Source organism: Brienomyrus brachyistius, chromosome 16, assembly GCF_023856365.1.
Source record: "Brienomyrus brachyistius isolate T26 chromosome 16, BBRACH_0.4, whole genome shotgun sequence".
NCBI classification, from domain to species: Eukaryota; Metazoa; Chordata; class Actinopteri; order Osteoglossiformes; family Mormyridae; genus Brienomyrus; species Brienomyrus brachyistius.
The window spans coordinates 10,252,572-10,280,002 of NC_064548.1; the positions used below are offsets into that span (position 1 = coordinate 10,252,572).

At 49.7% G+C, this 27,431-nt stretch overlaps 1 protein-coding gene across 14 annotated transcripts in view; it reads left to right on the top strand.

Moving 5' to 3' along the window:
• tns1b (tensin 1b) overlaps window positions 1-27,431 on the top strand; it is a 174,858-nt gene that overhangs the window by 35,624 nt on the left and 111,803 nt on the right. The window contains exon 1 of one of the 14 annotated variants that reach the window (XM_048977921.1): window positions 83-235. The exons of 10 other annotated variants lie outside the window; for them this stretch is intronic. In XM_048977921.1, the coding sequence (XP_048833878.1) occupies window positions 221-235 (15 nt within the window). In that variant the 5' untranslated portion in view covers window positions 83-220. Of the gene's footprint in view, window positions 1-82; window positions 236-10,557; window positions 10,734-18,481; window positions 18,801-27,431 lie in introns of those variants that run through there. 3 more of the 14 variants (XM_048977912.1, XM_048977915.1, XM_048977925.1) reach the window with 3 other exon arrangements.

The following is a 27,431-nucleotide window of genomic DNA, read 5'->3' on the forward strand; positions in this document are numbered from 1 at the left end:
CTTTCCCTTCTAACAATGGGAGTTCAGGAAATATGTCAGAACCAGGCCCCGGTTGCCAGACCCTCCCTCTTGGAGGGGGTCACTGCAGATCTCCGGGAAGGCGGGGGCCAGACTGGTCCGGACGAGCTCGACGAGCAGGCACCGCATCTTCTGCATTGCCATCAGGCTGTCTGGGTCAGGAGGGACCGACCTGAACGAGGTGGCTGCCTCAGACTCGGCGATGTCCCTCTGGCTGGTGAGTGCAGCTCTGTGACGCATCAGCGCCGTGCGGAGAAACACGGGTGCGAGGCAGGGGGAGTAGCAGCCCGGGCCAGCCACAGCGGCGCCTCTTATAATCCCCCCAGAAAAGAGTGACCGGACCAGAGTGAAAGTGATTTGTGAGCGAATGGTGTCACGCGGCTACTTGAAACATTTCGCCTCATTTTTGATGAAACTCCCGATGTACGCAGCTAAATAATTTATCCCATCGCTGCCATGATATTAAAATATTAAAAAGAAAAAGCATTGCTCAAACTAATTTGTAGAAAATGGCGCTTTTTAAATGTTTCATAAGACAATGTTTATTTTAGAGTTACACGTTGCAGTTTTAATGAAAGTGCACGTCAGGCTGCATGGTGCTTTGTGCATGCGCGGGCAGCCTTGTGCCGTAACACAGCTTTCTGAGCGATTCTCACCCCAACATGCTAGCGAGTTTTTTTTTTTTTTTTTTTGTGAAACCGTCAGCAGTAACAGTGTAAGGCCTCAAGCAAATGTTGACTTTCTCGGCAGAACATTATATCCGTTGTGTCCTCTGTGTTATGACAATGAAACCTATTTCCACGGAGACACCATCCGTTACTCAGGGTGAAATGTTTCATTGCTGAAGCTTAGTTAATAAGCTTATTAGAAGCAAGGCTGTCGAGGTAGCCTACAGGGATCTATTTTATGCCAAAAGGAAGGGCATTTTAAGGGGGCCTTCGTCTTGTAAAGACAGTTGAACTTGTCTTTTATTGCACCGCCTACGTGTGTAATTATACTTTTCTGCAAGAGCTTAAATGATGCAATTATAGTAATTATAAGACAAAAGTCGTGTATTTCTGATTTCTGAGAATGTACTTACACATGTCTCAACGATGCAAATTACGTTCATTTAATTGTCACTAATAACATAACTACGGAATTCAAACGTGAAAGCGGTAGTTACCGCGTTGTATTGCTGTTATTCTCAGTGATTTGCAGGGATATTTGAGGCAAATACTCAGTGACCACAGAATTTTTCTTCGGTAATTCTGTGCTGCTTGCAGGTGCTGAGTAGCATGACTTAAGACTTTTGTAAACACAAAGGTAGCACAGTGCTGGACATGGATAATTTAAAATATTTATTTAGCAGATGAATTTATTGAAAGTGACATACGATTGCGGGGGGCGAGGTCATACAGCCCTCCTGCCGAGCCACACACTGCCCCCAGTTTTATTTATGAGAAGGTTCTGTGAATTTTAGCACTGAAAAGATGGACATCTTGATATGTCTCTTTAAGCTCTGAGTTGTGGCCTCTGAAGCAGATAACCTGGTTTCTTTACCACCTGAGCCATAGACGAAATGGACAAACGGGGTAAAACAACAAACATTTAATGTTTTGGAGGCTTGTTCTTGGTCTTTTCCCCTGTTTCATTTCAGCCTTGAACGTCAAATAAATCCATTACCGATGCCTCGTCAGTTTGGGAGGGGCGAAGACACGCATACGATGCCATTCGTGCGTGTTGCGTGTTCGCAGGCCGCTCGAAGGAGATCGCCTTTTTGCAGTTCTGCTCCCAGCCGACTGTACTGTGATGAGAGGGACTGGATCCCAGCTGCATGATCCCAGTTCCCTGCTGTGGGATGCACGTTCCTTTGACTACTCTGCCTTAAATTAGCCAGTGGTAATTCTTGAATGATCATCCATCCAACTTGCATACCATTTATCCAGTACAGGGTCTGGATGAACACAGGTGAGCCTGGATGAGAGGAGGCCACCCAGAATAGGATACTGTATCACCACTGTGGCGTACACACATGTATATATACACACACACACACACACACACACACACACACGCACATGTAGGGTATACCTATCCTTATGGGGCCCGCTCATTCACTTATATGGGAAAAATGCTAACGCTAACTATGACAACCTTACCCCCCGCCCTGCCCTAACCACAACCATACAGTAAGTAACCAAGCAAAATGCAAGTGTTTTTGCATTTCTAGTTTTTTCATAGCAATCACTGATTTTTATAAAATAGAGTTTCCCATAAGGGAAAAAAACGGATATTTATCACATTATGGGACATAGTGTCCCCATAAGGATAGGTATACCTGCTCACACACACACACACACACACACACACACACACACACACACACACACACACAGGATTGTAGTTATATCTTTGTGGGGACTCTCCATTCATTTCTATGGGGAAAACTCTAATCCCAAAATGACGACCCTAACCCTACCCAGCCCTAACCTTAGCCATAGGAAACCAGACAAAATCGAGACTTTTGGCATTTTTACTTTTTTGATTGTATTCGCAGATCTTTATGAGGGCCTGAAAAATGTTCTCCACAACGTGAAAAATCAGGTTTTTATTACATTGTAGGGGATAATTGGTCCCCATGATGTAATATAAACCTAATCCACACACACACACACACACACACACACACGATACAGATACTGGTGCTGTGAAACACATATTTTTGAACCGTGGGAGTCCCATGCAGATGCAAGGTGAACGTGGTAACTCCTGGAACATGGAACCGCGACTGAGATTTAAACCCCCTCCCCAGAGGTGTGACACACCGTTTGTTACTGAGCCAAAATACCGGCCCGTTTGGTGAACGTTCAGTGCTCATTAATTCCAACTCGCCTTCACACAACCCCCTCTGAAATCCTATCCCACCCCTGTTGGACACAATATTTATTTTTCAAACTTCACTCTAAAAGCCTTTTTTGGTAATTTGGTTAATATTGCTGGGAAAATATTTGATCTGCATCCCATTTGAAGAGGAACCAGATGGATTAGGGTAAAATAATATAGATTAAAGATCCATATCTTCACTGTCTGCTTCTTCTCATCTTCCCGATAAGGCTTTAAGCTGTAAAATAGCTGGAAATTGAGGATGAGGTAGCTACAATGGCCAAACAGGGCCTCGGAGCTGGTTTGTTGGTCTGTGACTCCCTGGGTTGGCTTTTTGTTACCGGGTTTCCAGAACATTCTTGGTCACGGTGTCTGCTGAGCTCTCTGGGTGTCCATTTAGCCTGCTTTAGGCAATCGGGCGTGCCTTCAAATCCTCATCCCTCCAGAGGTTTAACCGCTGATACAGGCATGCTGAGAGGGGTCCACCGTCGTCCACTTTGGAAGCCGGACATCCAGGACACAAAAATGCACAAAAATCAGTAGGTGAAGATTTTTAGGTGAACTGACCAGATTCATGTATAGTGACCTTCTCCGTGCTTGAATGAATGTTCCAGGATGGTAATAAGACTCATTTTAATTGAGTTATTTCTGAGAATGTATTTAAAAAAAAGGTTATTTTTTATTACAAAATAAAGGACAGGACAGAAATGTAATGAAGCAATTACTGTATTGGTGTTTTCGGCAGCTCCTGGCTGATGGAGAGTTCATGTGCCTGACAGGACAATCACGGCTTGTTGTGTTTTTTTTCTCCTTCTCCCTGTGGCACGCGATGCGTGTTTTGTGAGCACTGAGGCGGATAATACATTTCAGAGATGGATGCGGTGCTGATGACCTTGCGAGGAGGCCCGTAGCTGAAGTGCGGAGTGACTTTAGTGCCAAGGGAGTGTAATAAACTAAATGGGGAGGAAGACGGCAAGGTCTGCACGGCATTTCGGGGCGGGAGGCAGCCCCCAGCTCCTCTCCCCCCTGCCGCTATGTCCGTCTGACTCTCCCACTCCTCACCTCTATGTCCCAGGTAGGAGATTCCTGTCAACTTCCAGAGAAACAGTGGCAGTAGGGTCACGTTAAATCATCCAGCGAGCTTTCTCCTGAGTCCGCTTTGCTCGTATTCTGTGTATTTATGCATTTATTTAAAAAAGACCTTTGTTAAGCAGACAGGTCAATGTCATGTGGCAGCACGTGACTCCAGGGCCCCAGAAGAGCGCCCCCCGCCCACCATATCGCGTAGTGCGTTTCTCTTTTTGGAGTCGGCCTCGGTGGCCGATTTCGAGTCGTTTCTCAGTGCGCTGCGGCACCTTAAAATAGTTCAAAGTGACTCTAGGAGGTAAGTAGGGGGGGGGGGGGGGGGGCTGGATTCCTTGAGTCCCTCCAAGGTGATTGCCCCTCCCCCCACCTCTGCAGCTGACTTCGGTGAAAGGGGGAGGGGATTCGCCAGGCCGCAGAGGCCCCTCCAGGCCTGGCCTCCAGGCCTGGCAGCGAGTGGCTGCGTCACCACTATAAACTTAATGGGATTAGCTATCTCTGAAGGCTTGAAGTGCTCCCCTGGCAGCGGCACCCTGGCGCCATGTTCCATGGCAGATACGAGCCCCCCCCCCTGCATGGATGTGTTGCACTGTCCAGGGGGCATTAGAGGGACTTTTCTGTAAACACTGGAGAGACAGAGACAGTGGGAACGTGTTTACATTCCAGCGTGCAGGAACAGCACGCACCCCCCCCCATACCTCGCTCTGCCGCGACTTGCCGTGTTGGCATGCCATGGGTTTATCATGCGTCCCTCACCCCCCCTTCCCCCCCTCCGACGGGCTGGGGCGTCCCCGTGATGACGGTCAGCTGTCAGTAGCTCTCTGTGCCTTCAAACACGTCCCCCACCCAGCCTCCCCCAGAGCTGCTGTGACAATGCTGCCTGTTGAGTGACGGACAGCGGGAGCTTACCGGTCCTCTCATTCAGGAGGCCGAACCCCATTCTCCCAGCCAGGGGATTGAGTCCGAGGGTGTTCATCAAGCGGCAGAGGTTAGCCATGGAGTCACAGAGCGGAGACCTCTTGACCCCCCCCTGTCCCCCCCCACCCTGAAGGACTGAAAGCAGAGATGAAGCCAGCATGCTTGGCTCATTCATTAAGACCACCTTTAAAGTGCCACGTATGAGCTTTTAAAGACTCCTTTTACCAGTGACACTGCTGGGTCCAAGGTGATCATGGGTCTTGCCATCAAGTGACAATCATGATACTGATGCAGGTTGACAGGACCGTTCCCCGATGAAGCCTGCTGTTCTGCGACCAATCAGGTTTTTGTCGGCCAGTTTTCAGGTAGAACGGTACGTGAGGAGACAGTCCCCCTAATGCTTTGATGACCCCCCCATACACCCAGGGTCCCAGATGGGAGGAAGCGGCCTGGACACTTCGTGCTTTTGTTTGGCCTGCTGCCTTTGTTGGGCCCTTTCAGCCCCGACTCTGAAGTCCTCAATTTGGGAACAAAAGGCACCCAATTACACTGCACTGAGTAGAGAGCGCATCTAACCCCACCCCGGCTAATCCTCCTCCACCAGCCTGGGCCTTTCTGCTGCGCCCTCCTCTGCACTGGAAGCCTTTCAATGATTTCTAAAGGGGGGGGGGTTTAAGAAACCTTTAATATGCATTTGTTTGTGCAAGGTGACCCTGTCCAGGAATTCTTGTCCTGCTCACATATCGATAACTAGCTCCTAACCTTTATTTTTTAAGTGCTTTGGTGCAGTCAGATATTCCTCGCTACTATGACCTCACGTCCCTGTAGTCTGTATTACTCCACTGTGTCCGTCATTCAGAGCAGTGTCCTCTGATGAAGAGTTTGGGTTTTTCCGCTTTCCTAAGATCCCTTCTGAGGCTGGAAAATGCTCCAGCTCAGCCTGCCCAGGAAAACCATCTGACGGAGATGGAAAGTTCAGGCCCGGAAAGTACAAATCCAGACCAAGATTTTGTTCCAACCAGCCAGTTAAGTATAAAGAGTCACAGCCACAGAGTACTCAACTGGTTGTTTGAAACAAAACCTTGGTCTGGATTTGTACTTTCTGGATCTTAACTTTCCTCCTCTGCCATCTGACTCTCTGAATCTAAGGGGTGGCATTCCAGCCCCCTCTGCATCTCTGAGCTGCATTTTCCCTCCTGTTTTTGCTGGTCAGCTGCGCTGTTTAATTCAATTTCTGGTACAGTATGCCTGCTCCCAGAAGTGGCGCATTTCGCTCCCTTCCCTGGCCTACCTACCTCCGCTTATCCTGTTCCAGTCCAGCTCAGGAAGGAGCTTCAGGAAACAGCTGCTCTTCCTCCCGCTTGAAATGGCCATTCAAGCACCGGCACAATTTCCCCGCCCGGAGACACGCAGAAATGGGAGCTGTCCCTGAGCTGCACGGCTGCCTGTGACGCTTACGCATTTTCAGACCTCCCAGTCCCCTAAGGTGAACGTTATACAATACAGAATCTCGTTCCAGAAAATAGCATTATGAATCACGGACATCACGATTGGGACTCTGATGTGAGACTGTCACATGAATGCAGCTGGTTCTGAACGTCTCCCTGTTTTCTTTTGGCAGAATCGTGCATTCTCTGGCTCCCTGTTCCCTCTCCTCTCGTGTGAAATAATCAAAAGAAGGGATTCATCTACCCTTTTAGGACAGCGATTTGTGAACACAGTCTAGTAGGGCTCATCTAGAAACCGTTCTCCATAGCAGCTCTATAACATATGTTTGTTGGGAACACGTGGGAGTTGTTAACATCATCAGAATTCTGCAATGTATGGTGGGGGGGGGGGGGTAGTCAGCTGACTGGGCTACTTCATGATCCATGTTAGAGGAGGAGAAGACCTGCCAGAATGCAGAGGGCCGCGGTGACGCCTGGAGTGGAGCCCTAATGCAGAAACAGAATTCTTATGGCTATATCTACAACTACGATAATGTAATTACTATGGAATCTGGCTATGATTTGAAAGGAATTGACTTGCTTTGCTTGAAATAGCATAAGTTCTCTGCTGTTGGGCACTGGGGGGGGACACTGAGAGTCCTGCCCACCTGGCCTGGTGGGTGGGGGGGGGGGGAGAGAGAGACCTGAATCTGACTCCAGCATTCCTTCCTACTGCCTACATATGAGGGAAAGCAACGTGAACTCTCTTACCCATTAGCAAATGCTATTCTGTACTAGCAACTGTATGTTTGGAGGTTAATTATCAAGCAGAACGGGCTATTGTGATTACATGCAGTGATAATTAAATGGCCGATTCCGGTTGGTCCCGACGGATTGTAGCATGGGCTCCGTGGATCATGAACCGCTGTCCTGAAGCTGAGCGTTCTTCATGCCTGACAGGAGTCTGGCTGAGACTGCCTTTACATATGTGCCCTTGAGAGGTAAAGTGGGCTATCCCACATTTCTGACCCCTACCCCCTTTTAATTGAATATTTTCAATTAGATAAGTTGTTATTATGTAAGTCATACCTCTGTGCTACCTATGATATATATCAATTGTAGGGTATAGGCACACAGATTTTAAAAAAAAAATCAACTTTGAAGCTCATTTTTTCAAAACTTTGTTTTTGTGGGATAGCCCACTTTACCTCTCAATGGCACATGTATTCTTATATCCCCAAATTATCTCTCTCTCACCATATTACACACTGATTTTTGTCCCTCTCTCTATTGCTGGTCTTACTTACCAGCAGATTTCACTGGAATATTCCACCAAGAGCTGTAGAAGGCATATTGGCTCTAAGTCAGAACTTCTTGCTCAAACAAGTTTTGTGCATGCAAAAGAAAGTATACAGACAAGGATACAGATGTGAGATGTTTAAATGCAGAACACACCTTCCGCATTGTTATTTGGAAATTACTGGCATGATCATCACCAGGTCTGTATCTCTGTTCTCCAAACTGAAGAGAATTAAATCTAGTGTGACGGTCTTAGGCCCCACCCAGTTTGATAGACCCACCCAACAACCAATCAGATCCATGCATCCCAAGCTCTGGCCCTGCTTCTGGTGCTCACATAGAGCCAGTGAGCACAGCATGTTTCCCCTACAGCCACTGCCCCCATTTCCGTGAACAGTTGGGGAAGATGTTTCTTTTGTTACCGAGAGTGGGGAGTGCTTGCCTTCCTCACTCAGTTCTGTTGGCGTCGCACTACTGTCTGGGACTTCATCAGACGCTCGCTGGCCCCCTGCATGCCGCTTCCAGACTGTCTGATCTCCTTCTGTTGGATCTGGGCTGTATTTTTTTACATTCTCGGCATTTTTCTGACAGCTGTACAGTGTGTATAGTGCTGTGTGGTAAAACAAATAGAATGCATTTGCATTCAGTTCCTGTATGCTAACTCGTGGGGGCTTGGTTAGGTTTTTATTTGTGTGTGTGTGTGTGTATGTGTGTGTGTGTGTTTTTATATTAATTTTTTGGCAGAACCTTCCGGGTTTTTTCCTGAAAACGGCTGACAGGATGGGGAAGCGGTCCACCCATGCCATTATCTGCTGAAAAGTTTACACACCGTATGCCCGCCCCCCCCCCCATTTCCTTCTAACGTGGAAAACAATGTGGTTTTTGGCAGCTGTGGGTGGGGGGGAACCAGGAGGGGGAGGGGGGGGTGTGCTCCGTGACCAGGTTACATCTCCAGGTGTTCGGGTTTGGCACTGGTTTTGTTTACGCTCGGGGGGGTTGTAGCAGATTGAGATTCAGATGGAGATCACTTTGCCCTGAGCGGGTAGGACATGAAAGCTGTCCTCAATGCACAGATGAGGCGTCACATAAACACACGTGTGGTTCTGATCCATAGTCCTGCTGTTTCTGAACCTATTTGTTCTGAAGGACCTTGAATTGTTGACAAGTCATCTTCTGCTTGGGATGATCGGGAGTGAAGTGGACTGTCTCCTGAGCAGACTTCCTCTGCAGTGAGGTCTCTCTACAGTTTTCTGCCTCGTGCCCCTAACCTCTCCTTTCTTCCAGAGCTGGGAATTTGGCGATGGAACAAATCTTACTGGAGGTGGGCCACAATAGCGGCCACTCTCCCGTCCTTCAATCTGTGCCGCATCCCACAGAAAATCATAAGAGTTAAGTGCAGTTCCGCAGGCTTAAAAATCATCCTTCTGGCAATTTCTCCAGTACCGCTGAGCATGCTGGCATGTCATTCTTATCTTTTATCCATCTGATATTCTAGATTGAGATTAAGTGTGAGACATTTGAGCGTCTCCCCGAGGAGAAGCGGCCGTGAATAACAGTGTTTGGAGGCTCTGACATACAGCTGTACAAGCCATTGTTTTCATTGCTTGAAATATTAGCCTGTTGCATTGTGAACGTGATTTTCAGCGACTCCCGTAGGTGCTATTAACCTGAGCATTTGAACCGTCATAAAGAACATCACCGAGAGAAGAATGTAAGAATGCTGTAAGCTTTGATTAATTTGGGGGTTTGTTTCGCGCATCTGTAACTGGCTGAACTCTGCATCAACAACATATAATAATAGGCGGCCATTACTGAGACCCATTAAGGGAAGACACTGCGCCGTCTCTTTTTTTTTTCCTTTTAGGTCAATATAAACATTAAGCTAATTTTCATTACAGCTCGGGTCGATGTGTGTGACAGCTCTGATTAAAGATGTCTCATGTCTCTGTGAAGTGATTTCCAGCACGACTAATCGCCACATGCCGCAGAGATTTGGTATTTCGAGCACCGCTCGGTTTGCATTTGCTATTCAGCTTGCGGGAGAACATAATGATTTGGTCAATATCTGTCTACATTGACCGCAGGGACCATTATTCTTAATGTGTGCTCGGTTCAGTGCTCTCCGGGGAAGGGGAGCAATCGGCCATTGGATGCTACGTTACGATTGTCTGACAGTCTCTATTAGATTCCCTCCATCTCCGTGTGGAGCGCGCGCCGTCTCGGGTAATTAGCATTCCGCAGCGTGAGCGCGTCCCCCCCCCCCCCTTTTTTTTTATAGTCCCGTTCTGTGAGAGGCGCGGGATGCGCGCTCGCCGGCAGCGCGGACGAGACTCCCGCTGAAGCGTGGCGAGTCTGCAGCAAGTGCCGCGCGGTAATTGCGTTGGCACAGGGGTGCCGATCCGGGCTGCGGATGCGTCCCGCGCTGCCGGCGACCCAGTTACGCGCGGTATGATCGCGGCGCGGAGCCGGCGGCACTCACCTGGCACCCGCCTGCAGAGGCTCCTGCCGATTCTGCGGTCTGAAACCGCTTTGTCCCCCCCCCCCCCCGTTACCCCCTCCCGCCCTGCATGCTCTCTACCCCGAGTGGCTATCGTACTGTTCCTCCCATTCTGACTTCCCCCACACCCCCTCCTCTTCATCGCACGCGCCAGCCCCCCCCCCTCCTCATACACACACACACACACACACGCAGCTCCCGCTCCACCTCCTCTGGTACTGCAGCATCCAGCTTCCGAGCAGCGAGCAGCAAGGAGGCGTAGGATTGCGAGCCGCCGGACGGCCAGCGGGCTGACCGGCGCTTAGCCACGTGTCGGGGGATCCCGGCGGCGGCAGCAGAGGCGCTCCAAGGGATGATTGACGCCCCGAGTGAGAAGAACGCTTCTCTGTGAAAAAAAGCCGGGGGGGTGGAGGGGTGGGGGGGTCCAGTTTCGGACGCTGTGCCGCATGCCTCAGGGGGAGGGGACATTAGCTACTGCTCCGTAGGACAGATCCGGTGGCCTTTGGTGCCGGTCCGGCGGGGAGGTTGCGATGGCCAGGCTCACCTGGTGTCTCGCTGCTGTCGTCAGCTGGGGCAAGTTCTTCTTCTCCTGCTTCTTCCCGCTGAGGGCCACCAGGAGGGACCAGGTAGGTGCCGTGTCCAAGCCGTCTCCCACGCGTGTCCGCACCGGGTCACCTTGCGTGTCCGCGGTAGTTCGGCTAAGCCCCCCTCTTTCCCACAAGCTTCCCCAGCTTGCTGATTTCCCCCCTGCCCCTTGCCCGTCCTCATGCTTTTCGCAGGTGTGTGTTAAAGGTCAGTCACATGACCTTGCTCAACCTCCCGCCTCCGTGCTTCACGTACTCGGGATCGGTGCGGTTTCGAGATTCGCGCTGCGTTTCGCTTGTGAGCCGACTTGCGCCCAGCCCGTAACTCTGTCCGGCACATTATTATAAATCGGTTTTCAATGCCTCTTCGGTGTCCAAATGCAATCTTTTTATTACTGATGGGGATGGTGTTTGTGGGGTCAGATATGCCCCCCTTAGGGGGCTGAGAGATTTTTGCACGCTGGACGATTTCCAGGGGGCCTGATGGTCTATATTGTGCAGGACTCACCTGAGCAAACAACCAGAAGCTGTCAAGCTGCCCGTTCGTAACATCACCAGTTCTGAGGGTTTGTCCATTAACCTGGACAGTTATTAGGTACCTTGCGACTCCTGGGACTCAATTTGTGCTCGTTTGAGCCATTAGCGTACATTTAGGAGGCGACGGGTGCAGGCTGTGTCTGTTTGAATGTTCTATGCCCATGGCTCTCCCGCTCACGGCACCAGTGCAGCAGCCCCAGCGTTGCGGCAGCAGGACGACGCACTGTGAAATTGGAATGGATTTTCCCTCTTTGCAGTCCCTGCCGCAGCCCCTTATCTCTTCTCCACAGCTCTCTGCCATCCCGCTCTGCCGTAGTCACCCCCCCGTGTCCCCGCTCTGCTTTCTCCTCCCTCATTTGCCTCTTCATCCTGTCACTCCAGGCCCCCCTACCCTCCCCCCATTTCCCCCAAACCTCGCCTCCTTTTGCCCTCCGAACCTGCCCCTAACCCTCCACTTCACACCCTGTCCCACCCCACAACTTAAATGCGTGACCCATTCTCTCCTATACCTCACACCTCCGCCCCCCTTTCAGAAATCCTTCCTCGTCTTATTTTACCAGCCGAACACATGCAGGTGGGCACGGTCCCCTCCGCACGCCCATGGTCACCATGGAGATGCCATGTCCAGGACCCGGCAGATGGTCAGCTTTGGTTAATTTCTCTTCAGTCATACTGGCCTGCATTTGATCCCCCGGACTCTGGAGTTATTCTCCAGATTAACACCCCTCTCCCCCCTCCTAGACCCAGTCGCCCTTCTGCATCCCCAAATAAGACCAGTTTTAGAGTCTAGCAACTCTACTAATTGTTTTTTGTAATTACCTCTTCTTTAGGTTGTACTTATTTTTTTTTCTCCAACAAATTTTGTCTTCAGTCACCTTAACAACTATGCCCCCTGCTGGTAGAGTTTTCTCTATCTGGGCCCTGTCAAGGTGCCTCCTGCTTTCGGCTAGCTGAAGGACAGGCCGGCTGCGGTGCAACTCCGATGATAGGAGATCCCAAAGTGCCTCAGTCTGGAGACCCCCCCCCCCCACTTAGGTGCAGTGGAGTGCAGGTTCTCCATCCCCATGGCCTAACCGAGACAGCCATGCTCATTCCCATCAGAGGGGCAGACCTAATTTGAGAACCAGGACCTGAATCTGATTTCACCTTTTCCTTGCTGGAAAAAAGCTAACATTCAGCCCAGTTAGCAGATGTCATTCCAGTGCCTGGCAGGGCCTGGAATCAAGTTCCCTTCAAAATACCACTGAGCACACAGACCTATTATACCATCTAACCACAGACGCCATGCTGGTCAGAAGCACAGCCTGACTCACCTGCAGGAGTCAGCTCCTACTGTGTAAACTTCCAGTGAAATTACGGTACCGCAGAGAATGTGGTATCTGTGCAACTTGAGGTTTGGTTTCAGCAGCTTTTGGGGGGTTGGGTTGTGTGTGGCTCAGTGGGTTAAACCTCTGTGGCAGTGTTTGAGGGATCGTCGGTTCAAATCCCATCATTGGCAACTTAGTCACATCTCCATTGGGCCCTTGAGCAGGGCCCTTAATAATGCCCCAGGAGTACTGAATGGGCAACCAACCCTGCACTCACATCCTAAGCTTCAATATCACCTGTTTGTGCATGTGTGTCTTCAAGAGATGTGTAATAACAGCATCATTTGTATGTACTGGTACATTCTGTCAAGGTGAATGATGCTTCATTTCAAGTTCTCAGCACAAATATGCCGACTTGGTGGGAACTTCTGTTGGACTGTGAGCTGGAGAAATGTTGACAAGAGAACCTAAGCAACTTAGTCGCTGGCTTTTGGGTGACATCAAGTGGATGGATTAGTCCCGTTGAGGGGGGTGGGTGGGCTCTGCTGATTGTCAGTCACTGGTTTGAGGCTTGCAGAGGAGATAAGGTGGCCAGACAAATGGAGTGAAATAACCAGGATATTGCCTGCCACTTATATCCACCTGAACGCATACCCCGCCCCCCCCAGAGGGGGAGTTTTGCCAAGCCGCACCAAGTGCAGTCATTAGCCTTTGAGGTCCCTAGAAACACCCCCCCCCCTTTAATTAAGGGAGAAAGCAGCAGTCTGTCCGGGGCTGGCCGCTCACACATGCAGGAGGATTGTGGGTAGGATGAAAGCTTAGCCAGTCGTTCTCATCCTCTGGCATTAATCTCACTCTATTGGCACTTTAATAGCCCTCCTTGCAGCCTGACTCCGTTCTTTGTATTGAAGAGGACTAAGCACTTTTCCTCTTATTTAACTAATGTCATCATGAGTCATAAATTTGGAGCTTTACGCCCGGGACCCCCAGTGGGGGTAGGGAAGTGTGATATGCGAGCAGTTGTGACGAATGTCCTTTTTCGTTCCCCGTCCTCGTTTAGAGATCCCGGCGCTGCTTGCCGGTGTTATTCGGGATTTCGGTCATCGGAGGGCTCGGTATAAGCCGGGCTGGGAACGCGGCCTCTATAAAAGAGACAGTGTCTTGTCAGAGCTGCTCGGAGGGTCTCTGCTAGTTTTCATTAGCGCTCCCAAAGTAAATGAAATATTGATCCGGTCCACGGGTAAGGGAGACAACAGCATTACTGTGATTAGATTAAAAGAGCCTGCCTTCATTGTGCACTAGTCAGGCAAAGTCTGACAGGCTCTGTCTCTGCCACAGGAGGACCTCTGCCTTTATTGTGTTTCCAGACAGCTTCAGCGAGTCAGCAATACAATTAACGGACGGAATCGTAGCTCTCGTTTTTCATTACCCTGTCTGTTGGCGAGGAACATTTCTGGTGATGTTAATTTCCATGGGACCGGTGCATGTATATCTATTTTTACTTTATATATTGGGCCGCTTTGCGCGGTCTTTGATTCCTCGTGGCACTCGCTTGGGCTTTGAATTAAAGCTGGTGCAATTCACATGACCGATGATGAGAACCAGGAATGGGGCTCCGCTACGTGTCTCAGGTCTCCGACGTGAAGCAGAGGGGCGACCGGGAGATTAAATGGGAGTCGATTTTTAAACTCTGTGCTCACGGTCGAGGCATGTAAGTGATTAAAGTGAGCCTGAAACATGGGGGCGAGGCTTTGAAGTCCGGGGAAGGCTTTCGTTAGCAGTGGGGGCTGGGGATTGCCAGGATGCAATGGGGGGGACCAGGAGGCCTCTTTGCAGAGATGCTGGAAAACGTGTACGTGCACGTGGGACGTTGGTGGGAGTGCCCCTGTTGCCTGGGGGGGGGGGGGGGGACTTGGCTTCCTACATCCATCAAGAAGTGAGGTCATTCTTCTACTTGAACGCCAACGGAGCACTATGCCGAGCAGCGGAGGAACGAATCAGCAGTCGGCTTTGCACGTGCAGAGAGGATAGTCAGTCCAGAGACCTCAGTTTCCCTGAGAGGACATCCTAGCGGCCCCACAAGGGGGGCAGAGCCTCTGTTACTCAAGAACAGGTTGCAGCAGTGGTCCTCATCAACAACCTGCTTTTGCATCTTTATTTATGTTTGGATGCTTTTATCGAAAAAAAAAGAGGCAGCAGTCTCAGACAGTCTGGGAAATTGGGGGCTAAGGGCCTTTGCTCGAGGCCCCAGTGCTGAAAGCACCGTGCCAACTCTGGGCTTAGAGCTGGCAACCTTCTGATCTCAGACACTGTCCCAAACCCACACAACGCTCTCATCTGAAACGCAACAGCTGAGCTCTGTCCACAAACAGAGCTTCTTCATAATTTTGATAAAGTAGGTAACTATGAGTGCTGTACTGATTTTTGCATTGACTACGGAGGTGCAGACCAGCCTATCATTCTACCGTGGCACAGATAAGCACTTTAGGTAATTAGTCATTAAAGTAAAAACAGTCCATGCAAGCAAAAAATGCTTACATACTTTTCTGTGAAAATTGCTTTCAGAATGGTACTGTGGAACCAGCCCATTTCGTACTGGATCTTAGTCAATTACGGCGTCTCACAGATTATCTTTACAGGGCAGAGGTGATGGCTGCAAGAAGCCTGATGTAAAGCTGTGATGGATCACGCTGCAAAGTACGGGCTTTTCAGTTTCTCTTTGAAGTGTTGGAAATCCATGCTTTTCTCCATTGTGTGTCATGCTGCTGATGGATTCCTGACGCTGTGCCAGCACAGTATGCAGTTTCCTTCCTGTAAAGGCTACACTTTTGTATATGACTTGTACCCGTCCGTATTCCACAACGGAAGTTTCTGCTAATTTCACCTCCTCTTGTAGGGTTTATGCTTTTTTTTTTTTAATGATCAGTAATGTGTGTGTGCGTGTGTGCATGTGTGTGTGTGTGTGTGGGGGGGGGGGGCGGGGGGGGGGGGGGTCCCATTTCAGGTCGTCTAGAAATGGCACGGGGGCATGGAGTGTTTTCGATGTCGGTTGCCTAGCAACAGAGGTCCACCTTTGGGCAGAGTGACTGTGGCACTGTCAGGGAGGTAACCCATGTTAGGCAGAAAGCAAAACTACTCATCATGATTCTTGTTCTAGACCATACTAGGTGCATGAGAGTAATAGAAAGCTTATCTGAAAGTGAACTAACCGCATATTTTCTTTTTATCTTTCGAGATGGACAGTGAATGATTAAGAGTTTCTGTTTCCTACCAGTTGAAATTCCCAGGCTTCATTTCCACCTTTTTTCTTTTTCTTTGATCGTGTCACATCATGTGTTTATAGTAAATCCCAGTATTCAGAAGGTGTCACCTTAGTCCCCACTAGGGGGTGCTCCGGAGTCCTTTGATCTGCCTAAGGAGAATATAAATGATTCCTGCGGTGAAGGACTCCCGGTGTGTGGCATGTGGCTGTGTGAGGAAGCCAGCCGGTGGGCTGTGGTCGCCCAGAGGAAATGCAGTGGCGTTGTCTGGCAGCCCTCACACGAACGAAAGCTTCCGGAAGCGTTCGTGCCCCTGCGGACGCTGTGTTTCCTTGATGCTCAATGAACATCTCAGTTACTTAGATTACCAGGTTAAATCGCAGCATGACAGATTTATGGCCATCAGAGTAGGAGTGTGTTTCACTCTTTTCCTTTTCAATGTGGCTGATGTGTCGTAATGGCATCTGGGGTAGGATCGTGCTGTTTTCCCAATCCCGCCCCCCCCCCACACACACACACACACCCCACAGTGAGGGAGAGGTTACCGCTCAACCTTGAAACTTGAAGCTGTGCCTCTATTTCCTTGTATCTCTGGTCTTGCCCCCTGCTGATCTTTATACTTGACCCCTGCACCCACCACCCCAGCGTGTAAATGTGTTTGGCTCTGCCAGTGGGGAGGCCGTAGCCTCCTTACAACAGTGCGTTGTGGGATACCTGGGCTACCATCCCTGCACTGCCCCCCATGGCTCCCCTTCTCACAGGTTTTGTCTGGTACGTTAATGGATGGAGGGGTGGATGGATGGATGGATAGATAAATACTTATGAATAGATGGATAAATAGATATTTTATTAATCGTGGGATTACAGCACTACAGCACAAACCCATTTCGACAATATAAAGACATTTAGGCATTAATAGACAATAACAATAAATTATGCAAAACAATAAATGTTAACAATGCAAAGAATGACAGGGGAAGTATTGCATGGAATTCCATCGTAACGGCACAGTAAATTGTGTTAAATAGTATTGCACAGTGGATTGTACAGTGAACGAATGAATGATGTGTAAATGTACAGCCAGTGAGTCATTGCAGAGGTGCTGTCGTCCGGAGTGTGTTTGAATCACCATGTGTGTTATGATAGCTGGAGGTGAGTGTAATCGTGGCCCACATGGACCTGACACAGAGGCCCTGGTGTTTTGGGAAGCCCTTGAGTAAACAGATAGATGAAACTGCGTGTCAGTATAAATCATGGTGACTGGAGATGACAGAGAGGAGCTCCAGTTTCGTTTTGAGGACAAACATCTGTGCTGGCGGGGTCTAGCTCTCCTGCTTCCTGTGCATTAAGGGCCAAAAGCAAAATGGCAGACATGTAACAGTTGCTTTTGGAGTTCATCTCCTGTTTTTGGCAATAAATGCACCAGGTGAAGGACAAATCATTTTCAGGAGGTCTTGAGCAGGAGACTGAATTGCCAGAGCAAAATACTCCTTAACCTTCCAAATCTTATGCCTGCATTGTTTTGGGCAAAGTAATCGCGTAAGCTGTTTAGCACAGTTTAGTAACCTTATTCTTAGCCTAAAATAACTTATAGGCCTTTAGGTTTTCATGTGATACCTTGTGAATTATTGTTCTATTGTGCCTTATTTATTAGGTCTGCTGGACCTCGGCTGTGGCAGCAGAATGAGGATGTGGCAGTTTCAGCCTGAGCAGATAAATGTCTCTCGCTTTACCTTCCTCCCTTGGGGGACAAAAGAGGCTGAATAAAGAGGCCAAGCCGTGTTTATCGATGCTGTGCCCGTGGGTCCCCCTGGGGACGTCTGGCCCCGAAAGCTAAGCCCCTAGCAAAGCTGAACAGGGGCCCCGGCCACCCCAACCCGCTGGCTGGACGCCTCTCGCTGTGCACCAGCCAAAACCCACCTGACTGGCGCGGCAGCTGCTGACGCGAGCGACAACCTCTGGAGGGAGCCCTAAAAATAAAACAAACAAATAAATAAATCGGGCAGCAAGCGATAGGAACCGGCAGAGCCGGGCAGGAACTGGAGCACGTGGGAGCGGGCGAGCTTTCCCCTCCGCAGCCTGAGGGAGGAATCTGGCTTAGCGGCTGTAATCTCCAGATGCAGGGATGCGCTGGAAAATGCATCCCCGAGTGTGCAGACAAGACAGTTATGGGGAAGAAGCGGCGAAGCGGCTAATCTCTGACACGAAGGTGAGGACGTCTGAGAGGAGATGCTTTCCTCTCCTGTCATGCTGTGTGTCTTAGGCTTAAAAGTTCAGGGGTTGTTCTGGGGATTAGACACTGGACATTTTTCCTGTTTTTGGAAAAATCACTAATTGAGGTTTATGGGGAAGAGCCTCAGTATTGATGCTTGCTTCTTGGATCGGCTCTGCCATGCAGGAGTAGAAAACATAAGGCAAAGAGAAAGGAGCGAGTGAGTCAATAAAAAATTAAAACGGCATTACACAGATGTGAACGAGCGGGGCTCAGACATGGGGGAGATGGGGGGACGAGGGGGAACATGAAGGGGGGGGAAAGGGAGCAGGGGAGAGAGGAGGGACTATGAGGCTGGAAGTGGGGAGGAGGCAGAGAGTAGGGGGATTTTTTTTTTAAGATAAATAAAGCCCCACCGAGACACCTCCCCCCTCTCTCCTGTAGAGTCGAGTAGCCTGACCCCAAAAGCTTTGTGAGTCTCTTGGAAGAGGGAGAGAGAGAGAGCGAGTGAGAGAGAGAGAGAGCGAGAGGAGCGATCGAGAGAGGGAGGAAGAGGGGGAAGGAGTGAGAGACAGAAAGAGAGGCAACGAGGCGGAGAGGAGTTCCAGTGCTCCAGCGTGTCATGGATTTGCGGTGTCGGGGGACAGCGCTGTGTGGAGTAGCTGGGAGCCCCGCTGCAGGTCTACAGGAGAGCTAAGCACCCAGTGGCAAGATGCCCTCCGTGTCCCTGAGCCTGCCCTCGGCACTGGCGGGCCGGGCCCGCACCTGGGTCTGCCTCTCCTGCATGTTCTGGGTGAGTAGGGGTGCATGCGTCTGGGACATGGGTATGGGCAGGAATACCAGCAGGCGTGAATGTGGGATGTCGAGGCTGTGGCAGAGTGGGGTTTGGGTATCGCCACCACCGCTGTCTGTGTGACCGTGAGCCCGGAACCACTGGGGCTCCAGCTGGGCCCAGAAGGAAACTATTTCTGTCCTTTTTTGTATAATTTAATGTGCAAACTCTTGACAGCCATGCATCCCACCACTGCCATGTTGCTGTCTATCCCCTCCCTTCCCCCATCTCATGCCAAGCTGATAGGTTGGTGGTGCAGTTTAGAGGGAGGGGCTCCCCTCTGACCCTACTCTTCACGTAATTAGCGTTCTGCTCAATTCCCAGCTCAACTCGATCAGATGTATAGGAATCCACCCCCCTTCACCTCCCTGAATGGGGGAGCCGGCACTCATATCCCAATGGGGGCCAGAGGCTAGGCTCCGGGTCAGCCTAGAACGCCACAGAATCCGGCACACAGCTGCCCGACTAATCATAACCGGGACGAGATGTAGGAAACAGGCGAGCGGGTCACCGCCGAGGCAGACGCGACCCACTGGATAACTGGGCAGCATGAATAAATTAAGTCACTGAGACGATCTATGCACACTAGATGCTTCTGCAGCACGCTGGGATTTCTGTGAAATTTATTTTCCATTCCTGTGTGACACGTGTGAATACGGAGCTTTGGATGTAAAAGATGTAAGCAGGGCAACCGAAATAGAGTGCTCCCACATTCACCTAAATATCTATCTGAAATGTGCTAGTTGTTTTTTGTGCTGATATGTGTTGTGTTTGCAAGCAGCAGTGACTAAAATCCAAGAAAATAAGCACCGAAATCTGGAAGGGAACTATAGTTGAGTGACCTCGTGTTGCTAATGGGCCAATAATTGAGGACTTAGGAGTAATTATTTACTGTGTGGCTGGGGATTAAATCTTTAAGAAGGCAACGCTGCACAAGACCTGAGAGGGTTCAGGACTTACAAAGGAGCAACTTGAGAAGATGCAGCGTTACTGTCCAGCAGATGTCAGGCTGAATCGCACATCGATCCCTTTCCACAGGCCCTGAAGCCGGCCACCTCACTGAATTTTCAATGTCCATTAGGCTGATAAATCAATTAGTGAGAGAAAACACAGATTTCAGACGAATCCGACTTCAGTTGTTCCAGCTCTTGGTTGTTGGGGCAGGGGGGAGGGGCTTGCATCTTATAGCGGTTAAGGTCCTGTTCACGAAGCCTGCAGGGGTCAAGGCCCCGGGACTATCCTGCAGTTACAATAAATTTTGTATCTGGTAATGTGTCCTGGGATAATCCGCATTGGTTTCTAAAGATGCCATTAGCATAGCAGCTAAATGCTATTTGTCACGTTCATACATGACTCCTATAACCTAAAGCAGCCAGCAGCTGGCCTTAATGCAAGGGGCGGGGCATCCCTCAGCGGAAAAGTACTTTCCCTGCCGCGTTCGGATTGGGTGTAGATGAGGAACGGTGGAGAGTTTGGGGACAAAGAGGTGGACTGAACATCTGAAGCGTCCTCCTTCCTGTATTTGGTTGCTCGAAAGTCGCACGTAGAATAAAAAAAAAAACACATGAAAAAACATCTTGACACGTTTCCAGCACTGGACAGAAATAGGATAATGGTGATGGATATTATTTAAGCAGAAATCCTACTATTTACGTGATCCAGTGTGCAGGAATAGAGGCCTCTCTTCCTAGCGTAGCATCTGGCTCTGCATGGTCCAGGCAAGAGCAAGCGAGCGTGTGTCCCAGCTGAAGGACAAGAGCCAGTAAAGGGGGAGAGGGGGTAAATGGCGGTCCCCGGAGAACGCGAAAAGGCCCCATGTGGCTGGCGGCGGCCCCCCTGAATAAAAAGGCGTTTAACCCTGCCTCGGTGATTTATTGCCAGAGTGGGATGAGCGGAGCCTTGCACCCCCGCTGCTGCTTGAGGGGGGCTGTTCCCGTGCACGCTTCAATGGCCACCGGCGTGCCCCCCCCCTCCGGAACGGTGCTCTGGAATGTCTCTTGCCTAAGTCCATTCCCCCGTTTCTCCCCTGGCACCCCGGTCTCACTCCCCTTTCCTCACCCCATCCCTCTCTCGCTGTAACCCATAAAATTTCATCTTTGGGACACAAGAGCAGCAATTTGGACTGAAAAAAAAAAATAATAATTCCACGCTGCAGAGTTATTGCTTTCTGATTTAAAGTGTTTCTTCATTTTAATGTGCATTGTCTTTATGTGTGTGGCTGAGACGTCATGTCTCACATCTAAACCTGCGGGTGTTCTCTCTCTGGGGATGCGCGATGCTTTCAAGACCATCCCGGTGCCAAATACGGAGCAGACGCATGTCGAAGCGGCGGGTTTGAGGCGGCCCAGCTGCGTAGCCGGGGATGAGATGCGTCGGATTTAGGAGGAACCAGTGGTGTGTGCCTCGCTTCTCAGAGCCATTCATCATGTGATATGAATCATGTATGGATCCTGGCCGGAGTCGCGGAACTCAAGGGCTTCTGGGAAGACTTTTGTTGGTGGTTTTTTAGTGGCATGATGCTAAGCCTGACCCGCCTCTAAAGAGGGTTCAAAACACTCACCCTATTGTTGTGTGTAAATAAGTAACATATAATAAACGTCCCCCGCAGGGTAACTAACCCATAAGTTTAGCTCTGTCTTCCATGTTGCTTCAAGCAGAGCTTTCTTTTCACTGTCCCGGTTTTGACCCCGAATGATAGTAATTGCGTCTGATTTGAATTTCATGTTGCCTCGTAAAGGTCCCAGCAGGTGAGAAGGACCTGCTGCGCTTTAAAAACTCGGAGCGGCTGGCGGTAGGGTAGTGACTGGGGTTTGTTTGCATACTTGTTGACCTGCTAATGATGCAGAAGGCATTTTGTTGTTCTAAATTACTTCTCTCTTTATTATCCAGTATGTTTCTGGAGTGGAATGGGCACTTAATGTACTCATGCAGTTGACCACAATCCAGCATGAGTTGATTAAGTTGCAGGGCATGCATATAAACCTCAGCGGAGTCGGGGGAGGGGGGTGGGGTGTTGTGATGGGCATTAGCTGGCCCCATCCTGAGAGGGAAGGGATTTATTGGTGTGGGGGTGATTGGTACAAGCCTCAGACCACAGAGCCCGGGAGGTGTGGACGGGGAGCAGCTGGGTTCATTTCAAACCTAACGCCTGTTTGTAATTAGGCTTTGAGAACCAAGGAGCTCGGAGTGGGCCCCGCCGGCTCTGCAAGACGGGGGTCTGCTGCAGATTATGGAGGGGTGACTCTGCTGGACTTTTTGCGCGGTTACCGGTTTCCCACTGCCCGCCTACCTTAGTTCTACCATCCAATCATTAGCCTTGTGTAGTGTACAGTGCTGCTGTGATTCGCTTACGTATCTGTGTGTGTCGGTTCTATATCCGAGCTTGTGTGTCTGTTTGTTTGCTTTCTTCCTCCGTGTTTTAGCATGCTTTGGTGTATTTACTTTTCCATCGTCAACAATAGCTTTGCATCTCTGTGTTGTGTTTCGTTTTTTTTGGAAGCTCGGTTGCTGCCATGCTTGGATTTTGGAGGGAACATGGCTGATCACCAAACTCGATTTCAGTGTGAAGGTTTTGTTCTACTTGAGCCCCAAAGAGCAGGGAGGCAGGGGTTAAAGTCAACTCACCCCACTGTGTCCTCTCCAGCTCTTATTGATTACAGACTTGCCTCCCCGCCTTTGATAATTAGTGGCTTTTGTCCGCTGACGGCCAGCGATCCCGTGCCACGATAACACGGTTTAGGCACGGCTCCCATCACCGAATCCCTCCTGATGACAGCCTCCTTCGCTGGTGGGGTCGTGGAAATCGATGGCTTGCTAACCTTCGCTTTTATTCTTCATTTTCCACGCTGGAAACACTCAAGGAGACTCCATTCCTGCATATACAAGAAAAAAAAAAAACGGATCTACAAAAGCAGCCATTGTTCTTGACAGCATTCCGGTCGGCCCAAATTAAAAGCAGGTGTTCGGATTCTTGCTTTTCATTGATGATTTTTTCCTCCCTTCCCCGTAACATTTTTAGAAGCGTTCTTCTGACTTTCCAGTATCTCGTTTTAAATTTAGATGTGGCCGGCTGTCAGGATAATAGTCTTTGAGCAGCTTTGAATCGTCGCTCCGCTGTAAATCACCCGCCGCTTGTGCCTTGACGGGGCGCCACGCTTTCTGCCTCCCTGATCTTTGGCGGGTCGGGCCATTGGCGACTGGCTGTGTGTCGCCACTGTACCCCCTGAGGAGAGCGGGGCTTGGCAAGGGGGGGGGGGGCTGGTTCTTGTCGCCAGGCCAAATCATGCACCAGAGTGCTCAGCTCGACAAATGGCAGCAAGTCATGACTTTGCGTCTTCCAAATTCAGAGTCTGCTTCAGGGGTGGGGGCGACTGGGGGGGGGGGGGGGGGGGGTTACTTGTAGCTGTGGCTTGAGCCCGGATTCAACTGTCAGCATGATGGCAGAGTGCCCATGTTATCTGAGAGCGCAGCCTTGCTGGTCAGCCATCAGGGACTCAGCCGACGCTGAGAACAGCCTGTTTGTTAAACGCTGCGTTTTTAATAATCTGTGCTAGGAAATCGGATGGCTTGCTCTGTTATCTCCGGCTCCGAGAGAGACGCTGTCCTCCCGGGATGCTCTTGCGAAACTCAAGCTTGGCTCTAAGCCATGTGGGCTTTAGAGATACTTCTTCATTATTCAGAGCCTTTTGGACTTTAATAAACTCCCTGGGATGGTTATTATTAAGTCTCTTGGTTATGCTTTGACGATGCAGCTCGGTGCAAACTGCTGTATTTAATCTTGCCCTCGGCATCACGGATTTTCATTTTGGAGCCGTGTGTCTGTTTTTAATGCGACATATTGCGTGCATTGAGTCGTGCCCTCGGATTGGTCAGCTCCCAGGGTGAGGATTTCCTTTCCTTGCCTTGCGTGTCCTTCAGAGAGATGCTGTTCGTGCAGGTGCTGAGAGCGGGGTTCTCAATAAAGTCTGGAATCTTTGTGGCCTCGCAGGTTAAATGGACTCCGAGGGCAGACTGAGATCAGCACCATCTGTTACTGTCCATTTTTGTTCTGTTGTCCGGTACATTTATTTTCATCCTTGCACAGATAGCTGTGCTCCATGTAATGGGCCTCAGGGTTGCATCTGAGTGATAAATGTACCTTCACCCAAATTCATCTCGAAGATCTGTAGTATATGGAAAAGTTGGGGCGGATAATCTGTGGGTTCCTAGGAGAAGGGGACTGCAGGCAGTGAGGAAATTAGAAGAACAGGCTCATAACCTAGAGACTTCTGGTTCAGGAATCTTCAGAAGGCAGCTGTTGTACCTTTGTGTGGTCTAGAGGGTGAAATCACGGGAGGTTCGGGATGAAAGTGAATGATGTCTCGGTGATGATAATGATTAAAGGCTTTGATGTCGGCATGCATCAGAGGTGCGGGGACCCATGCATGCGGCCCTTACAAGCTGGAGATGTTTGTTCTCCCTCTGAAGGCGATAGCCTTCAACTCCTTCCTCCTACTGAAAAGACCCAGCTTTCTCATCCCACTTCTGGATGACTGATTCATTTCCTCCTGGGGAGATCAGCACCCCCCTCCCTGAAATGAAATGCTTGTTGTGGGGGATGGGGGGGGGGGTGTGGTGGTGGAGTGGAGAATGGGCCCCCAGAGAGACAGAGAGAGAAAACCTGGAATGCTTTAGGTACACTGCGGGCCAAATGAAAAGCAGGTGACCGGCCCACATGAGCAGAAAAGATGGAGGGGTCACATTCCAACCCCCCGGGCAAGAAGGAAGTGATGACGGGACCCTCTTTCTTCCACTCTGCTGCCTTAATTACAAGCCCCCCCCCCCCCCCACCCGCCCCTCACCTCCAAACCTATTCCCACATCCCTGTGTTGTGGACCAATCTCACACCTGAGTGCTGGTGCCCTGTTCACACCAAGGACCTCTCAACACTTCCTGGAAGAGGACATCAGTGGGACCTCTGTTCACCCTTCACTCAGCAGATAAACAAGCAAACATACAGAAGATTGGGCTGCGTTTGCAGCTCATTATCTGTAAGACTCCCAAGTAGCAGTCATGTGTATCTTCCACGCTGCATTTCTACCAGTCATGTGACCGAAACTTTCTTGCTGACGTCCCAGAAGAGAAATTTGTTGTGCCTGTTGAATGCTTCCAATAACATAATTAAAGCTTGTGGCATATTCAGAAGCTAAAATTAAGCAAATAAGTAACAAGTTGTCCGAAAACCTCCCTGGGGTGATGCTGTGGTACATTTTAATTTCATTGCTGTAATAAAAAGCCAGGATACTCTCTCCACAGGTAATTCTACACCCCAAAATAACAGTTCCTGAAGGTCCCCATTGGTGGCCTGTGCAATGACTGCTCTTACACTTTGAACTCCTTTCCTATATAGGAACTCTTCTAGACCTGCTCAGTGTTTTAACAGATGCTTCAGACACATTTACAGTCTTTTACTAAATGCCACCAGAGTAGACTTGCTTTGCATTCTGGGTAAGTTCTGCTAACGGCAGGAATTTAGCGACTAAAGTCTAACCAAGGAGCTAACTAGAGTCAGTGCTGATCAATCCTTTGGACAACATAGGCAGCTGCCTAATTTACTGATGACTTTGCAAGCCAATTTCATTTTATCTCAGACAGGGGGTGCTGGCAGTGAAGCTTACCTCAGGTGCCACATGGGTTTCAACTGGTACTGACTGGCATGCACCTGAAATGCTGGGCTCCAGACTGGATAGCACCTTAGACTGCTGATACTGCAGCATCAGAGCTAGGCTTAGATACCCCAAGAACTTCTACACCACCGTTGATGGAGGAGAAGAGGACAATAAGAGATGCCCTTTCAGCTACACACTGCATACATGGCTTGGATGGAAGTCCGTGCAAGCGATGCAGAGCAGGATGGAGAAAACAAGCCGGCAGTGAATCCCGGGGGCTGGCTACGCCACCCATCTGCTGCTAATCTAAATGTTTAGACAGTGCTGATTTCTCACGTTGTTTGGAGTTTGCCGATAGCGGCTAATTAGATTCAGATGCTGACGGCAGACTTGCTTTTAACTTGATGTCACGCCGATGCCAAATGCTTCTCTGGTGGCTCACACCTGTGCAGATATCAGGCCGGCCGTGGTCTGACGAAATCCGGCGTAGGTTGTGATCATCAGCGTGGACGTCTACCTGGTTCAACTGGGTGTGGTTTCAAGGAGCTCCCAAGTAGGAGTCTACTCTCAACACACTCTACAAGGCTAACTAATGAGCTGACAGAATGTGGGTCAGAGGGTCAATGCATGTGACAAGGCTATGGATCTGTGTGCATTTCTTACCCTCTCTGAGTTCCCCAGAAGATTAAAGGGGAAACGGAAATTTGAGACGGAATACCTTTGACAATTATGCCGGCTACCAGACTAGAGTTGACCCAGAGAGGTCTCTGGTATTCCAGGTCTGTCAAGGTAAAGTGGCCTGAGGTTTGCACCTTGAATGTAGTTGGTTAGTTGAGTAATTGGTTGGCTGATTCATGCTCGGCACACAGCTGGTTCTAACCGGTACTTCGTTCAGGTTGAGCTCAAATCCTGTAGGATGAGCAAGTTGCCGAATGCATATAGTTGTATGCTGTTTGGCATTTCATCTTCCAACAGAGTTCACGTTGAAAACACAATCCCTGGTGTGCTCACTTCACATATCGTGTTCGGGCCTGTTTCTGCTTCCTCAAGGACAGCAGGAGTGGCTGATGTTTCGGTCCAGACTGCAGGAGTACCTGGAGCGGGTCTGGTCATGTGAATTTGTGACATGCCCTACCACTGGTGTCCATCGCAGGACAAAGGATGTGTCAAGATGGTGGAAGAGAGTCTTCAACAACCCCCTCAATATGTTCATCCTTCTGCAATTTATTCTTCTTGTTTTACGTGATTAAAATTAGTACCAGCTTTGGTGGATAAGTTTCAGCTCTGTTAGCTTGAAGGACATTTGTGTATTTTATCATTCCTGCTGGTTTCTCTCTGCAGCTTCGAGGGAATATTCCTCGGTTTTGAGGCAGATGCTCCTTCATTTCCAGACCTGGATGTCCCACACATGTAACTTTATTGCATTTATTTGTGGATCTAATGGTTTAGATATTCTGGCTCTGTAGTTATAGGACATCCTTTTACACCCCATAACTGCAGTCAGACAGTTCCTGGCTGTTTCTAAGACAGCCCATCTAGGTTGGGCCTCATATGTAAATTGATTCCAGACCTCTTCCAGCTTTTCTCTGTTGTTCGCTCACACAGCGTTGTTCGTTTTGGCTTATGATTATTAATACATTTGTCTTTGTTATCTTTTTCCCAATTGTCTTTCCTAGACCAGAATTTCCCCCCCCAGTGATGATGCCATGCTTTTGCCCTATTCCCAAAGGGGGGGGGGGTGAAATCCCACGTGGGAGCTCAAGCAGCCTGATCCGTAGAGTGCCCGGGGATGCAGTGAAAGAGGAAGATTAAGGGTGGTTGTGAGGGAGTTGACGGGGTCGAAGGTCAGCAACCCCGTTTGTGTGCTGGAGAATAGCAACCTTGTGCAGGAAGGCATGAGTGGGAGAGCTGGCGGATGTCCCGAAGGCCTGCCCTTTTCAGATGG